General features: G+C 37.5%; 1 protein-coding gene across 6 annotated transcripts in view; it reads right to left on the minus strand.

The window, feature by feature from the left end:
* Nucleotides 1-12878: 12878 nt before the first annotated feature.
* Nucleotides 12879-18315, minus strand: part of LOC115219634 (paired amphipathic helix protein Sin3a) — a 193601-nt gene continuing 188164 nt past the window's right edge. For 5 of the 6 annotated variants that reach the window (XM_029789790.2, XM_029789788.2, XM_029789789.1 and 2 more), the window contains exons 25-26: nt 15441-15651; nt 12879-13772 (exon numbers count right to left, since the gene is read on the minus strand). In XM_029789790.2, coding sequence (XP_029645650.1) covers nt 13524-13772; nt 15441-15651 — 460 coding nt within the window. In that variant the 3' untranslated portion in view covers nt 12879-13523. The remainder of the gene's footprint in view (nt 13773-15440; nt 15652-18315) is intronic. The other variant, XM_029789791.2, reaches the window with a different exon arrangement.

Consider the following 18315-nt stretch of genomic DNA (forward strand, 5'->3'; position numbering starts at 1 on the left):
TCCTATCATATTTTGTTTTGTTTTTTTTTTTCTTCTCCTTTCTTTTTAAATATATTCTATCGTTCTCATTGTGTGGGTGGTAAATTGGCAGAAATTGGTGGATCAGTACCAAAATGATGCGGCATTTTAGTTAACATCTATTTTAAGTACAAATCTCACGGTCAACTTTAAAATTGTTGAATAAATAGATAACAGTCAAGCAATGATTGTAGATAAGTTTCAATTGGTTATTTCTTCCTCAGAAATAATAGTTATATTATTATAAACAGCATTATTATTATTATTATTATTAAGGCAGCAAGCAGGCAGAATTGTTAGCATGCTGGGCAGAATGTTCAGTGGTATTTCATCTGCTGAAGTTGACTTGCCTTTTATCTTTTTGGGGTTGATTAAATAAGTACCAGTTGAGCACTGGAGTTGTTGTAATCAACTTAATTCCTCTGCTGAAACTGCTGGCCTTGTGCCAAAATTTGAAATCATCATCATCATCATTATTATTATTATATTATTATTATTATTATTATTATTATTGTATGTAAAATAAAATTTTAATACTTTTTTTTTTCCTTCCCCCCCAGAGAAATTTTAAATAGAAACTATTTTATGTTCTCCCTTTCTTCCCCCCAATCCCATTTCCCATCACTCCACAGCCATTACTTTTTTTTTTTCTTCCCCCATCATACTTTCAGAACAGATCAGCTTCAGAAATATGTTTTTTTTTTTTTTCTTTCTAAAAATTCATCCCTTTTTTTTTTTTTTTTTTTTAACCTGTTGTAAACAGTGGCTGAAATTTTAAGAAAAGTAAAACATACCTCACCAACAATCATTCCTATCATATTTTGTTTTGTTTTTTTTTTTCTTCTCCTTTCTTTTTAAATATATTCTATCGTTCTCATTGTGTGGGTGGTAAATTGGCAGAAATTGGTGGATCAGTACCAAAATGATGCGGCATTTTAGTTAACATCTATTTTTAAGTACAAATCTCACGGTCAACTTTAAAATTGTTGAATAAATAGATAACAGTCAAGCAATGATTGTAGATAAGTTTCAATTGGTTATTTCTTCCTCAGAAATAATAGTTATATTATTATAAACAGCATTATTATTATTATTATTATTATTAAGGCAGCAAGCAGGCAGAATTGTTAGCATGCTGGGCAGAATGTTCAGTGGTATTTCATCTGCTGAAGTTGACTTTGCCTTTTATCTTTTTGGGGTTGATTAAATAAGTACCAGTTGAGCACTGGAGTTGTTGTAATCAACTTAATTCCTCTGCTGAAACTGCTGGCCTTGTGCCAAAATTTGAAATCATCATCATCATCATTATTATTATTATTATTATTATATTATTAAGCAGCAAACCGACAGAGTTGCTTACTGGCAGGTCTTCTGGTTATACTTCCTGAGTTCAAATGCTGCTGAGGCTGGCTTTGCTTTTTGTCTTTTTAGGGCTTGATAAAACAAGAACCTGCTGAACAGTGGGGTCAATGTAATTGACTAGCCCTTTCCTCCAAAATTAGAAACATTATTATTATTATTTATAATGTAATTAGAATTGTATTAATGATAATAATAATAATGTTGTCAGGGCTGGTGGATTGTCAGAATTGTTAGGGCATTGGAAAGAATGCCTTTTTGTATTTGTTTTCACTCTTTACATTCTTAGTTCAAATCCCACCAAGATCAACCTTTGCCTTTCATCCTTGTGGGGTTGATAAAATCAAGTACCGGTTAAATACTGAGGCTGAATGATCCTAACTAACCCCTTCTGCTCAAAATTGTTGGCCTTGTGCCTAAGTGCAGGAATTAGCAAACTGGATTAAAATATACTGGTGTCTGTCTTAATTTCTGAGCTCAGATCTTTGTCTTGGTCAACTTCATGCATCATTTCCTGGGGATCAGTAAAATAAATACCACTAATTATTGAGTGCAAACCTGGCAGTATGGTTAAGGTCCTTTCATGACTATGTGGTTTGGGTTCAATCTCACTGTGTGGCATCTCCATAGTCTAAGGTTAACACAAAGCATTTTAATGAAATTTGGTTGATGGAAATTGTGATGAAACCAATTCTTAGGAACTGTTTTTGCATTCAGAGTGGGTTCAGGGTTAGGTAGACTTAATCTGTTGCTTGGATTAACACTACTACCAGCTCCTCATGTTGCTTTTTAGCCAAGTCCACTCGGTTGTAAGCAGTCAAGCCAGAGCTCCTGTGTCTTCCTTCAACCAGTCTTGGAAATCCCTAACTAATCTCAGCCCACTTCACCAAAGAAACATACTCAGACGTTAATCCAAGTAATTCTAATCTACCATCCCACAGAAGCACATGCCCTGGTCGTTATGAAGCTCTACTCACAGTTGTGATTTCAATTCCTGGGCCAGTTGCTATGTGGTGTTCTGGCACAAAACATTTCATTTCATATCCTATCACTCAACTCAGATGTACAGGTGTAATCCCATGATGGACTAGCGTCTTGTTCATGGGGAATGTTGGAATTTTGGTCCCTTATACACTATGGAAACTGGCCCCATGAGCCCTGGGACTTGAAACAGTAATATCCAGATGATGATGACCCCCCCCCCCACGATTCTTACTTTCTTTTTCCATTGTTGCATGGGTAGGGACAGCTCTCCCCTGGGCCTCACCTCACTTTACCATTTGTCATTTCCTTCATAATGTTCAGCTCCCCTGGGATTTTGCTTTCATCATTTCTTCCCATAGCTTCCTCGAGTTTCTTCTTCAGGTCATGTTTCTTCCACTTGGATTACTTGACACTCCTTTACTCATCTGTCGTCCTTCATATGCATCACAAGTCCATCACAGCTCAGTCATCCCTCTTACACACCACACCTGATTCCTCTTTGGACCTAGTTTTACTCTCAGCTCATTTCTGCTTTTGTCATTCATGCACTCTGCAATTACACTTCCAATCGAGCAACTTAAATATTTTTATTACCATTATATTATTAAATTGGTGAGCCGTCAGAATTGTTACCATGATGGGCAAAATGCTTGGTGGCATTTCACCCATCTTTATTTTCTGAGTTCCACTTCGGCCGAGGTCCACTTTTCCTTTCATCCTTTCGGGGTCAATAAAATATGTACCAGTTGAACACTGGGGTCAATGCAATTGACTTATCACCTTCCCTGAAAATTGTTGGCAGTGTGCCCAAATTTGAAATCAATATTATTATTTTTATTCATAAGGCAGCAAGCTAGCAGAATTGTTAGCACATCAGACGAAAATGCTTAGCAACATTTCTTTCCAGCTTTACAATGTGAGTTCAAATTCTGCCACGGTCCATTTTTGCCTTTCATTCTTTTGGGGGGTCAATAAAATAAGTACCAGTTATGCACTGGATCGGTGTGATCAACTAGCACTCTCCATGCAAATTTCAATCCTTGTGCCTATAGTAGGAAGGATTAATACTTTTATTATTATTATTATTATTCATGGAGGTGGTGGGGCGATGATTTTTAGGACATAGGTTTTAGTTAAGTCATTATAGTTTTATACCCTGAGTGCAGCTGGGCTCGACTTAGGCAACATTAGGAAATCACTACTGTTATTATCATCATAATCATAATCACCCGCATCACTCCCATTATTATTATATATATATTTTTTATCAATGTTTATTTCTGTAAGAAATTCCAGTGTAAAATAAAGTTTTGTGAAACTGGGCAGGGTGGTTGGGTCCTGGTGAGATTGTCATTTTTTTTTTGTCTTTTTCTTTTTGTATAATCTTTAAAAAAAAAAAACCCAATAAAAAACAATTAAAAACAAACTAAACAATTCTTCTAAATCAAGGCTGAGGTTTATCCCATCTCCCCTTCTGGGGTCGCTATTTGCAATCTTCCATTCCATCACCACCATGATTTTGTTATATATATTTTTTTTTTATTACTTGGATAGAGTTGCCTTCAACAGGTCTGTCTGTGTATGTGTCTGCCTATTGGAATGTATGTGCGTGTGTGTGTGTGTTATCAACCATTCTGTATAGTGCAACCCTGCTACTATGTCACTCAAACCTTGTTCTTAATCACATCAGCCAACCACAAAAATATTAATCAGAATCTGTCATTTTATTCCATTTTTATCACCCCCCCCTATCCACCTTTTTGTCCCTATCTCTTTCTCCTTTTTTTTTTTCCATCCTCCAAATAATAGGAATTTAAATAAAAATTGAAATTAATAAAAATTGAATTTAAAAAAAAAATGTACAAAAATATATAAACTATTGTCACTTTTTTAAGGCCTTATTTTCCATAGTGTTGTGTTATCAGAGCATAAATGTATGTATGTATATGTGTCGTGTTTCACACAGAAAACTGCTTTGTGGCTGTTTTAGCTGTGTTAACACATTTTGTGTAAAAAGCACCCACTACACTCACGGAGTGGTTGGCGTTAGGAAGGCCATCCAGCCATAGAAACACTGCCAGATCTGACTGGGCCTGATGAAGCCTTCCAGCTTCACAGACCCCAGTTGAACCGTCCAACCCATGCTAGCATGGAAAACGGATGCTAAACGATGATGATGATGACAGTCTGTCCCTGGTCCTGATATGAAATTTTTGTTTTAACTCTTTAGCCTTTAAACAAGCTCAGATTTATCCAGCTCAGATATTCTACCTGTTGTATGTTGAAGCTGACTGGATCTGGCCCATCATACCTACCCTGCAATGTCATTCTGAAAATATACAATCACGTCGTTAAAACCTGAAAGATAATTGCATAATTAATGCAAAACAAATGTGAATGAATAAGCATTACATTTGACAAAATAATCTGAATGCTAAAGGGTTAAGTCAGCTCTATCCAGCCTGAATATTTCTACCTGTTTTATGTTCAAACTGGCTTAAATCTGGCCTCTCACACATACCCAACAGTGTCATTTTCAAAACAATCACATCATCGAAATCTTGAAGCTGCAGGATAGTGCATGGTTGATTCAAAACATTGTAATTAAATAGCATTCAGTCTACTCTGTTAAGTGTAATACTTGTCATCAAAAATCTGGTGTTAATTGTTCCAAACACCATTTTTACCTTTAGCATACTGTAAGTGCATCATGTTGCCATATGAGTTTTCTCCCTTTCAGTTTCAGGCCAGTGGCAGGTGAAACAATTCTAGAGAAACTGCAGTGTGCTAAAGGTTAATTATGATTAGGTAATTTTTATGAATTTTTCACGTTTTCAAAATTAATAGACATGAAGGCAGTGTCTATGTTTGCTGTTTCAGCCAGTTGCTCAATGATGGTTGCTTATCTCTCTGATTGTATCTTGTCTGGGAAAGACAATTCCATAATTTCTTGCTGAATAACCTTGCACAAAAGTGGTTAAAGTGATAAACTAAATCCTTGCTTCAAAATTTCATATTTTGTTTCAAACACACTTGTAATAAGGACAAAAGTTATTTTACTAAATTCTTCATTTGGGCATCAGCATGGCTGTGTGGTAAGAAGCTGGCTCCTTAACCACATAGTCCTGGGTTCAGTCCCACCGTGTGGGACCTTTGGGAAAATGTCTTATAGCCTTGGACTGACCAAAGCCCTGTGAGTGGATTTGGTAGATGGAAACTGTAAGAAGCCCATTGTATATATATATATATGTATATATATATATATATATAGTGTGTGTATGTCTTTGTGTCCTGTGTTTGTCCCCTACCAATACTCGACAACTGGTGCTGGTGTGTTTACAGTCTCTAATCTAGCAATTCAGCAAAAAATACCAGGATTCAGTTGACTAAAAATTCTTCAAGGTGGCGCCTCAGCATGGCAGATGACTGAAACAAGTAAAAGAGAATCACTGAACATAAAGCAAATATTGATCTGTATGTATAATATATATGTATGTGTGATGGACTTCCACACAGTTTCTGCCTACCGAATCCACTCACAAGTTATTGCTAGCTTACCCAAAGTAATCACACTGCAGTTTCTCTAGAATTGTTTCACCTGCCACTGGCCTGAAACTGAAAGGGAGAAAACTCATATGGCAACATGATGCACTTACAGCATGCTAAAGGTAAAAATGGTGTTTGGAACAATTAAAACATATTTGCAATATGTTATATATCGCCTATAATTAACAGCTGACAGGATTTGAACTCAGGAGACATAGAACTAAAGTACATACAAAGCACCTTGTTTGATACTCTGTCACTCTACCATTCCATTGCTTTAGATTGGAAAGTGAGAGGATGAAGGTAGACTTGACTCCAAAAGCCTTCTCTATGCATTGCCCTTACAACTGTGCTATTCTGATGCCAAACCATGGATATATCTTGTTTCATGTCTACGAGCAGACATCTTATACATCAGAAGAGGTTTCCTATAATAATAAACTGAGATGTTAACTTCATATAAATAAATTCAGAGATCCTTAATGGAATGGGAAAATATAATCTGAGCATCTAGGAAAAAAACCCAAACAAACTTTAGAACAAATATGCATAACAGTTAACCTTTTAACATTTAACTCTTTAGCATTCAAACTGGCCAGATCTAGCCTCTCACACCTACACTACAATGTCACAGGAGTGGCTGTGTGGTAAATAGCTTGCTTACCAATCACATGGTTTCGGGTTCAGTCCCACAGCATGGTACCTTGGGTGAGTGTCTACTATAGCCTCGGGCTATAGACGGAAACTGAAAGAAGCCCGTCGTGTATGTGTATATATATATATATATGTTTGTGTTAGCCCCCCCCCACAACATCGCTTGATAACAGATGCTGGTGTGTTTACCTCCTGGTAACGTAGCGGTTCAGCAAAACAGACCGATAGAATAAGTATTAGGCTTACAAAGAATAAGTCCTGCGGTACTCCAGCATGGCTGCAGTCAAATGACTGAAACAAGTAAAAGAGAATATCGTTGAAATCTCAAAGCTGAGAATGCATGGGTAATTCAAAGTATTGTGAATCAATAAGCATTACATTTGACAAAGTTAGCTGAATGCCAGCAGGTTAATGACTTAGATGTTTGTATAAAATACAGTCGCATGCTGAAAACTGAATGTTTGTATTTGTGCTATTCGGTGAAAACTGGAGTGGTATCCAGTGGTATTTCTCCTGATGAAGGACGTTTCTTTCGATACAAACACGAGGATTAAACTCAGCACGAAGACCTTATAAAACACACGTCAATGTTTTAGTGCTGTCACGAATCACAATGAGTGACAGCAGCGATTCTCTGGCTGTCTAGGCTGTATCAATCAAGGTATATTATATACTAGCAGTATCGCCCGGCGTTGCTCGGGTTTGTAAGGGAAATAACCATATAAGCATTTTTAGAGTTACTTCCCTTATAGATGCCAATTCGGGCTTTCTTAGCCATTTCTGTTTTGGTGTCTTCAAGCCATGAAGTCGTTGTTCTAAAAGAACGCTGGTCTCCTTGACAACGCATTACGACGTTGATTTCCTTACACTCCCTTCCCCACAGCTTCGAGGGAGGGAAGAAGGGGGAGAAGCAAACAGGTGCAGGTGTGACCATGGACGCCAACTCCACCGCCATCGACACACGAAAAATTATGCATTAAAATGGAATAAAAAATTATGTTAAATTATTTTTAAAATCGTAAACTCATCGTAGACGCGCGCTAATAGCCAGACGGGCTCGATATTAATCACGACTATAAGATACCCGAATTTGGTTAAACTGCACCGCAAAATGTGGGAGGAGTTAGGAATCTAAATCGTAGGAGACAGACACTCACACAACTACAGTTTTATATATATATATATATATAGATATTCATAGGTTTGTTTGCATTCCCATAACTTAGCAGCCGAGTCAAAGGAAATGATGGAAAACATTTAGAAAATTTCATTTAAAAAAAATGTATGTTGGGGGAGGAGGCTCCCTCGTGTAAGGTATACCATTTATAATATCTAGTATAATATATAAGGCGGCGAGTTGGCAGAACCATTAGGATGCCGGACGAAATGCTTAGCGGTGTTTGCCTTTCATCCTTTCGGGGTCGATAAATTAAGTACCAGTTATGCACTGGGGTCGATGTAATCGACTTAATCCCTTTGTCTGTCCTTGTTTGTCCCCTTGTGGATAATAAAGAAATAGGTATTTCGTCAGTCTTTACGTTTTGAGTTCAAATTCCGTCGAGGTTCACTTTGCCTCGATAAATTAAGTACCAGTTGCGTACTGAGTTGATCTAATCGACTGGACCCCCTCCCCCAAAATTTCAGGCTTTGTGCCTAGAGTAGAAAAGAATATCTAGTATAATATATACTAAGGGGTGCTGAAAAGTTTCTGGCTTTAAGGGTGACGCGAAGGGCCTGGCTGGAGGTCCAAACTTCCAAGTTCTTTTACAGGGCTTAGAAAAACTGAAGCGTGTGAATCCGAGATATGCTGAATAAAATCGTAATTAACTGATCCTCCTGTATTTTCAAAGCCAGAAACTTCCCAGCACCTCGTGTATGTATATATATATATATATATGTGTGTTCTTATAATCTTTTCAATCTACAATGTATAATCAAGTGCAAAGGTATTTTGTAATTTATTTCTTTTCGTATAACAAATGGCGAGGTCTTCGCTTTCTTTTAGATAATATAATGATGTGCATTAGTAATTTATTTTCTATATCTTTATCAATTTTGTTTGTCATATTAGACTGCTGTCAAACCAGCACAACCTTGAATTTTAATCGAACGAATCGGCGCCAGTACTTTACAATGTGGTTGCGAAGCAAACCTTTTGCCACAGCCATGCCTATAATATAAAAATTAGAAACTAAAGATGCTAGCTCTGCTTGGCTTTTAAAATATGAACCAAGGGAAATAACTCCATTCTGGTCGATTAAGTCCCAAGTTTAGTTAGACCGTGACGAGTGGTCTTTTCACGGCCCCACGTGAAAACTGTTCATCAAACATGCTAATTTTACGCCAATAGTTTGTCTATTCTTATACTATCGAACATGTATCTCTTTCAAGGAAATTGCATACACTAGTGTCAGCATTTTATTCTGTCGGATGCCCTTTCTGTTACAAACCCCTCCACCTGTTTATAAGTAAACTAGCAGTATCGCCCGGCGTTGCTCGGGTTTGTAAGGGAAATAACTATAAAGCATTTTTAGAGAGTTATAGCCAAAAAATGGAAAAAAAATGGTAAATTTTTTTATAGTTAAAAAGGTCGAGTTGCGTCCCCTAGACAGTCTGTGGTTTGTGTTTCCGATTCTCGACCCCATGTCGAATTTATCGATTTTTTTCAGAACTGGGGGAACTTTTCAAAATTTTCGCTGCGTTAGTTTTCAATTATGACATTGGGCTATGTGTGTGTCAAGTTTCATCAGAATCGGTTGAAAGCCGTGGTCAGGGTGAGGGTACAACCTAACAGGCACACAGAAACATACAGAGACAAACTGCCGTTTATATATATAGAGATTTTCTTCGTGACCAGACGTATTTTCACGCGGGAAGTTGGAAAGAAAGGACACCGCTTGCATGACGGCTGCACGCACGCGCACACACCTTGCTCGTCGAGGTTACCTACGAAGATAGCCGCGCTGTGTTGAAGGTATATTTTGAGAATGTCGTCCAGAATGCCGTCACCGCTATGGATGTTGTCTATGCTCAGAAAAGACAAGGCATTGGGTTTCTTTTACTTCCCACCTGCCAAATACACCAGCAGGGTTTTGGTCAGCCGGGGGGTGTTGTAGAAGTTGCTATCAAGTTGGATTGAACCTAAGACTTCTTAATCACACCTATTCCTCTCCCATGACAAATGTCTTATGGAGATCATTTACTTCTTTACTTACTTGTGACGGCGTACACCCAGGGCGGGTTGAGCCGGCTTCTTCTCTGGTCCTGACGGCATCACGAACCATGGCGGCCCACGCTCGACGGTGCTGTGCGAGGTCACAGGAGATAGCGAGCCATTCGCGGTTCTATCTGCGGACCTGAGAGGTCCTCCTTTAGCGTCGTTGCCCAGGTCTTCAGCTGCCCGCCCGTGCATTTGCGCCAGTTGGGAAGTGGAGGTGGGAGGAGGACATTGCGAATCAGTTTGCCCTCTGGACGCCATGACCGAACCACCTTAAGCGCCTTTCCTACCCCTCCTCAATGCGGTAGAGTGGTATAAACGGGCAGTGTTAGAACAATGCCGTTGGGAACTTCGGTTCCTGGTAGGACCACCGAAGGTGGATTGGTCTGGCACCGAGCTGTATTAGGGTCGCTTCGCGGTCGTTCTGTCCCTGCGTCTGTGGAGACTCTGCGGCAAACAGGGCGTCCCATCACTCGGGATATGCATGTGGGATGTCGGGGACCGCTTGTGAATTCAATATTCCCACGAAACTTATGAATCCTACTACTACCATGGCAATAAATACGAGTTATCTACCTATGCAACCATTTACCTCTTTTAGTATTCAGATTAGTCAAACATAACGCTCATTTATTTACATTGCTTTGAATTAATCATGCATCACCTCATAGGTTTGAGATTTCAATGATCATCATCATTGTTTAACATCCGTTCTCCATGCTAGCATGGGTTGGATGGTTTGACTGGGGATCTGGGAAGCCAGAAGGCTGCACCAGGCTCCAGTCTTATCTGGTAAGTTTCTACAGCTGGATGCCCTTCCTAACGCCAACCACTCCATGAGTGTAGTGGGTGCTTTTTACGTGCCACCGGCACGGAGGCCAGTCGAGGTGGCGCTGGCATCGGCCACGAGTCGGATAGTGCTTTTTACGTACCACCAGACCAGGGATCCTGGCTGGTTCAATTCGATTTCGAATGATGCGATTGTTATTTCTGCAATGGTAAATGAAAGAAGTTGGATCTGGTCATTTAGAATATCTGGGCAGCATATGGCCAGTTTCAATGCTAAACAGGCTAACTCTAGTATTTAGATTACTCTGTCAAATGTTAATACTCACGTTTTGTTTTAATCCTGTTCAAGCTGAGTATTAAGTAATACTTGTCGGTTGGTGTTTTACCAATAATGAATTTTTGCCTATTCTATTATTGTTTGTTAAATTTAACTTCAATGGGAAGGTGAAATTCGTCATTGCTTTGTACACCTATCAAAATATTCTGCTGCATCTGACCAGAATTCAGCAACATATCTGATTCAGCTAAAGACACGGCTATTTTCTTGTACATTTTGTAAGCCCGAATATAAATTCTTCAAACCTGGAGTTACTACAGGCATTATATAGGCAGCCACGTCAGTAATATAAAAAGAGGAAAATGAAAAAAGTAAAATTCACATATTTTCATCTGCATTTAAACAAATAGTTTTATCTCACCTTACCTTAAATAATTACATCATATCTTCGCTTTATTTTTAGGAATATCATAGTGTAAGTATGAAGACCAGATCAGGACAGTTTAATCATTAAAAAAATATGGCTGGTTTAAATACCTATGATGAAAGGATGAAAAAGAAAAAACAGAAAACTTGACCTATCTTTAAACCATGGCAGCATGACTTTCCATTTTATTATTTATTAGAATCAGCAAGATTTGGTCACTATTTCTTGCAAGGTCAGTAGACCTAGAAGTTTCTCTTTTGAAAGTGGACGTGGTTGTAATTGTTTAGCCCCAAGTTATCTCTGGTCCTGCTAATCTGTGACCAAACTGTCTTATTTCAGAGTATCTACAACTCCATTATATGTTGCACTGCTATTTCTAGCTGGTTGGATGACCACAGTGGTAGCCTGATTTTCTAGTGATAATAGTTAAAACTTGTTACCATATTAATGTTGAAATACATGACTTTACCTGGTATTTACATAAAATTTTGACAGAGTTATCTAAATTAAAATCTTTCAACCACTTTGATACCAACCCACTCGAGACAACTGATTCCAAGATATTTCCCAACTCTTGAAACTAAATTTGTTTCAATTAATTTCTGCATTAATGAACTTAGTAAAACTTAAGATGATGCCTGGAACATAAATTAAGATATTTTGATGGAAGGTCTTAATTTAACCCTTTAGTGTTTAAACTGGCCAAATCCGGCCCAATATATTCTACATGTTTTATATTTGAACTAGCCATATCTAGCCTCTCACACCTAACCTACAGTGACATTCTAAAAATAAATATTCACATCATTGAAACCTCAAAGCTATAAGGTAATGCATGATTAATTCAAAACAATTTAAATAAATAAGCATTACATTTAACAGAGTAATCTGAACACTAAAGGGTTAAATCACTTTCAAACAGGAAGTTTGTACATAGAATCAGTAGTCGTCTCAGTTGGGTTGGCATCAAAAGGGTCAACACTTACGTGGTTGCATAGCAATAAACAATTTCAAAAGATGACAGTTACATTGATGCATACTTCAAACACAAAACAAGTGGACTTCAGTGTTATTTACCGAATGTGTAATGGTTGGTATAAATTTTGCCTTAAAAAATTCCAGGCTTCCTGATATTCATTGACACTACCCCTGATGTGCACCCTTTCTTCTTTAGGGTCCTTTTACTATTCACCTTTGTCTTTTTCTGTGTACTGTGTGTATTTGTGGCTCTCATTGCTGTCTTTCTTTACATCACTTCACTTATGACGGCTTTCTCCCCACCTCTTTTAAACATTTTCTGACGAGTTATAAGTGCATCTCAGCACTGTATACAATAATTTAAATCATTAACAAGAGAGGAAAGGTGGTAGGTTGGCAGAATCATTACAGTGTCTAATAAAATGTCTAACAGTATTGTTCAAATGCCACAAAGGTTGACTTCATTGTTTATGTTTGTGGGTTGATAAAACGTGTAGCAATTGAGCATTGAAGTTGATGTAACTGATTAACCCATTGCTCCACTAAAAATCTCAGGCCTTCAGTTTATGGAATGAAAGATTATTAAAAAGAACAGGCAAAGATGAAGACAAAATAAAAAAGCTAATTCATTTTGGATTGAAGCTGACATCTAAAACAACAGGATAACGTTGCTTGGAGACATCTGTGATTTATTCTGAGAACAAAATATGGTCTACAATGTTGAGTTTGATGACTGAGGGCAGGGTTTCAATTCTAGCTCCCAAGAAAAAAAAAAAAAGAAAAAAATTAACAAACATGGCTGGTGATTGTTTTTTTCTTCTTACTTTCTTTATACAACAGCCTTGAATGCAGCAAGTCTGATCAAAAGATTAGCCATGGTGTCGACATTCTTGGCAGCAGCAGCTAACATACACAGGCAGAGTTGCCTCATGTGGGTACGGTAGCGCAAGAGCAGTTCTGATGAGCTCAGTGACTAGACAACTGAGCTAGGTGGTTGTAGTAGTAGTAGTAGTAATAGTATAGTGGTGGTGGTTGTGGTGGTAATAATACAAGTAGTAGTGATAGTAGTCACTCACACACACACACACACACGCACGCAAGCGCATCCACCCACCCACATTCACATCTGTCTCTCCTTCACTCATTAAAAAAAAAATACAAAGAAATAAAAAAGAAAAACAAACAATCCAAACTATCACACAAACACATTCAACACAATCAATCTGATGTGATTCAGTCTCACTCACTTGAGCCATTCACTCACTCACTCAACCTCAGTCGGCATGGGATGGTCTCTGTGGATGGTCAGAAAATTCCACCTTGTACTTATTGTAGCAATAATAAGGGGCACAGTCCGGAAATATTTTCTCAATAGTTGTCTTCGATGGCCGAATGCCCTCCGTTTTACCCGTCATCCACTGCATACAAGCCAACTCCTGGTCATTTGTCACGTGATCTTTACGCCAATCGTTAACCCACTTGTCAAACTTTTTGTGTAGCCTTAACGACACTCTTTTGTGGGACTGAAAAAAAAAATACAAAACAAAAAGTTAAATTATTTCTGAACAAGTCACCAAGCAGTAGTAAGTACCGCTCAATCATTTCAAATATAATTAATAGTAATTAGAATGTATGGTTATAATAATGCATAGCAACCAGCAATCACAGAGAAACAGAAAAGTCAACACAAGGGGAACATACAAAAAAACATGCTTCAATATAAGCTGTTTATTTCTAAGAGAAAAAAAATGTAGAAATTTGTTAAGAATGCTCAATGTGTTAGGCAGCCATATAGACAAAATGTAGAGTGGAGAGTTGGGGGGAAACAAAGAACCCTGGCATGCAAATAGCAGGTATTATGAAAAAAAAAAAAAAAAAGAAAGACAAGAGAAAGAATTCAACTAAGAACCACTGCAATTACTGGGAATGGCAGGTGCATGCTTGAATTTGAGACAAGCTAAACATATATCCCTTCCATAGTGACAAAAAAAAAAAAAAAAAAAAAAAAAAATCCAAATCGCCCAATTGTTTTGTATTATTAATGAAAGAAAATAGAATGTATTTTTGTTAATACTAAGGGGAAAAATCCCCGCCAGAGAATAATCTTGTAATTTTTCCTTAAGATACTTTAATTCAATTGTCTAAGACAATGAAATTAGAAGACAGAAAAAGGATGGATATATATGTATACACACACACAAATAAATAAAACTTGTTAAGTTATTAAAGTGTCTGAAAAGTTTGGCAAAAGGCCTAAATGTTTCATGTATTCAATATTGATTTATTTTGATCAGACAAGGCCAACTATCATAAATTAAGAATAATATATTCATCGTAAGTACTTATTGACTTAAGAGGAGTATATATATATAAAATGATAATTTATCCCATTGGCACAAAGTCAAACATTTTGGGGAGAGTCTAGGCAATCGATTTAATGAACCCTCAGAAGACATTCGTATAATATTACAACAATTCTCATTTCTTTTTTTAAAAAGCAAACAGGGAACAGTGACAGTGCAGAGAAGAAACAAGTATTTGTTAGTAATAGAGAAGAGAATGTGTGACTGGTCAAGATTAGAGAGATCAAGGATTGAAAGTTTAATGGTAATTAAGTTTGTTCTGCCTGGCATAGGGGAAAAATTACAAATGGTAGGTTATGTACAAAGTTCAGTTATTTGAAAATCTTATATATGTATCAAGAGAAACTTAATGAAGTGACCCCAAAACAAGCATTAGACTAATAAACCTCGCTTAATGAGATGATGAAAACACAATAATCCTCAAACAGGATAAACACAAAAAAAAAAAAAAAAATTAAGGAAACGTCGACTCCAGGTCTTGAGTTTCATTGGATCAGTCTAGAGATAATTATTGGTAAGGATTGACACTTGTAAAAAAAAATTTGCTTTATTAGAAAAAAAAATGTGTGGAAAAAGGGGAACAATAAAGTATGGAAGCTAAGTAATAAATTTGTGATGAGTGTGGCAGTAATTAAAATGGGGAAATTTAGGAAATGGTTCCTATGCTAAAAAAAATAGTATGAATTTTGGAACTTGTTTTAAAGTAGGTCAAAATAAGATAACCGAACTATATTTAAGGAAACAGCTCGTCTTTCTTACACAGAAACGTGCCATTGTTATTTTTTTATGTAAAAAGTTTATAGATGACAGAAAAAAAAAGTGACTTACCTCCCTTGCATGTTTCAACGAGAGCTTTTTGTACAAATAACTCTCGCTGTTCACCACATAAACCATTTTAAATGAGTTCACATTGAACTTGCATTCAGTGTTGTCGATAATGTCCATGTCATTATGTAACTGCTTATGATAGGCAGCGCCACTGTCACGATCACAGTCTTTTCCGAGGGAATCCTTCAGTAAATTACGAAGTCTCAGGTTCCTGTGAAGGGGAAATAAGTTTTCAGTAAAACTGGATCAACAAGGAATGGCTAACTGGCAGTAAAAGAGGCTGTCTGCAAAGTTTCATGACCGTTGGGTGGCTGAAGCTAATAAATCCAACCACTTATCGACAGTAGGTCAGTCACCATTGCTCATGGGAAAGCAAGGCAGTAGAGTCAAGCCAGTCGTCCTTACAAGTGACAAGTCAAACGAGCGGAGCTGTTGTAGAGTCATTAACGATAATTATTAATAACAGAGTATCTTATTCAGTCAGATGGTCAGAGAAGCAATTCGGTCAGGCCTACTTGTAAAGTCAACAGATGAAAAATATCAGCTCCTCCCCCAACCAAAGTAGAAAAAAAAAAAAAAAAAAAAAAAAAAAAAAGTCGGACCCTCCTCCCAGAAGTTGGAAGAAGGGAGAGGAAATGGCATGGAAAATTTTCAGTATTATTAATGAGGGGACACTGCAGTGTGTGTGTGTGTGTGAGAGAGAGAGAACAGGAGAATAGATGATAGAAACTATAGAACCTGCATTAGAATTAAGTTAACAGTTACTATAGCTAGCAGATAAAGTCAATTTATTGAACAAATATGAAGAAATTAAATGTTCAAACTTTATAAAATATTTGACAAACAAAACTGCTACAAGTCCAAGATTCTGGCTTACAGAAACTATTTAGAAATGAATTCAACTAGATTACATTTCACTGTTTGGTACACAGCATCAGGTGTTCCAAGCACACTTGGATACCTTAACAGCAATGGAACACTATTGCGATAAAGTGTTCCCCTGATGATAATCCCTTACAGTTAGGGCATCCAAATACACTTGGAACACCCAATGCTGAGTTTCAAACTGCAATGGTGAAACGCACAAGAAGAAATGATCTATTTTGTGTTTATTTTAATTCTCCCCTACATATGCACTGCACACCATAACTAGTAACACTTGATTTCCACATCACTTATTAGAAGGAAATTGGTTGGGTTAAAAAATATTCCAGTATATCAGCTAATAATTGAAGGTTCAGCCACAAATGTACCACTAAAGAGGAAGTCACATGTAGACCAGAAGTGGTGCTGAGTGTCTACACACTCAACTACCACTGCATGTATGTGATTCACCATGATTAGAAACACAAGGTGCAACTATGGCCATGTGGTTAAAGAGTGCCTTCCAGTTATGTGGTTTTGGGTTCACTTGCACTGCAGGGCAACTTGAAGGCAAGTGCTTTTAATTGTAGCTTTGGGCTGATCAAAACCTTCAGAGTGGATTTGGTAGATGAAAATTGAAAGACCATTGTGTTATCGTTTTAATGCACACGTATTACTTCTACAGAAATCGCAACATATAGGTGGTTCTGTTGCCAGTTCTTGTCAACAAATTCTCCAATCACTTTACACCTTCACAGCCACTTAGAATGAGACACTATACTTGAAAATCAGGTAAGGGCCTGCAACAGAAAGAGCGTCTGGCTGTAAAACAATGCCTTGATAATATATTCTTGTAGTCGATGCAAATGTGGGAAAATATGGGGGGGGGGTCAAACAACTGTGTCCAAGTATGGTCTCACATTAAGAGGAATTTTCCTTGAGTTTCCTCTTATTTCTTTGATGTCTTGTCTGGAAAGAATGTCCTTAAATGCATTAGTTTAACAATTCACACTCCCACAACCCCATTTCCAAAACAAACTAGTGGAAATGTACAATAATTTTGAAAAATGGAATTGTGAAATTTGGAATGGTCAGGACTAATGTATTTAGGAAGTGTACCTAACGAGACATCAGGGACTAATAAAGAAATACCACCCCCACCTCCAGTCAAACTTCAAGATAAAGATGTTATGGGGGAGGGGAGCAAACTGATACTAGTTATCAAGCAGCAAGGGAAACCCACATACACAGAACAAGCTTCTAGTTACCATGTACCAAATTTACCCACAAGACACTGATTGGCCCAAGGCTATATAGTGGGAAATATTTGCCCAAGATGGCAAGCAGTGGGATCATATCATTTAACATCCTTTTGCCCATGCTGGCATAGGTTGGATGGTTTGACCAGGCCCCAGTCTGATTTGGCATGGTTTTTATATTTATACACACACACACACACACACACAAAATCTTTTACTGTTTTCAGTCATTGGACTGTGGCTATGCTGGGGAACCGCCTTCAAAGATTCAGTTGAACAAATCGATCTCAGTACGTTTTTTTTTTTTTTTTTTTTTTCAAACATGACATTCCATTGGTGTGTTTTTATCAAACTAACGATTATATGTGTGTGTGTGCGTGCACACATGATGAGCTTTTAGTTTTCATCTACCAAGTTCACCTATAAGGCCAGGGTTGTAGTAGAAGACACCTGCCCAAGGTGCCACATAGTGGGGCTGAATATGGAATGTAGTTGGGAAGCAAACTCCGTACCACACAGCCACACCTATGGCTATACAATACATACAGTTTGTATTTGCAAAAGAGTTATTGAGAGAGATGCTTTTCCATTTCACAATAGGTGTAAATACAACGGAGCCCAAAAGTTCCTTCTCATTGCAAAAGATGTTTTAAATCAACTTAAAATACAACTAAAAACCCCAATACGATAAACACAAAAGTTGAAACCAAAAAGAACACAATAAACAGCTCAAACACCTATGTTATTTTGTA

This window comes from Octopus sinensis, linkage group LG15 (genome assembly GCF_006345805.1).
Source record: "Octopus sinensis linkage group LG15, ASM634580v1, whole genome shotgun sequence".
Classification (NCBI taxonomy): Eukaryota; Metazoa; Mollusca; class Cephalopoda; order Octopoda; family Octopodidae; genus Octopus; species Octopus sinensis.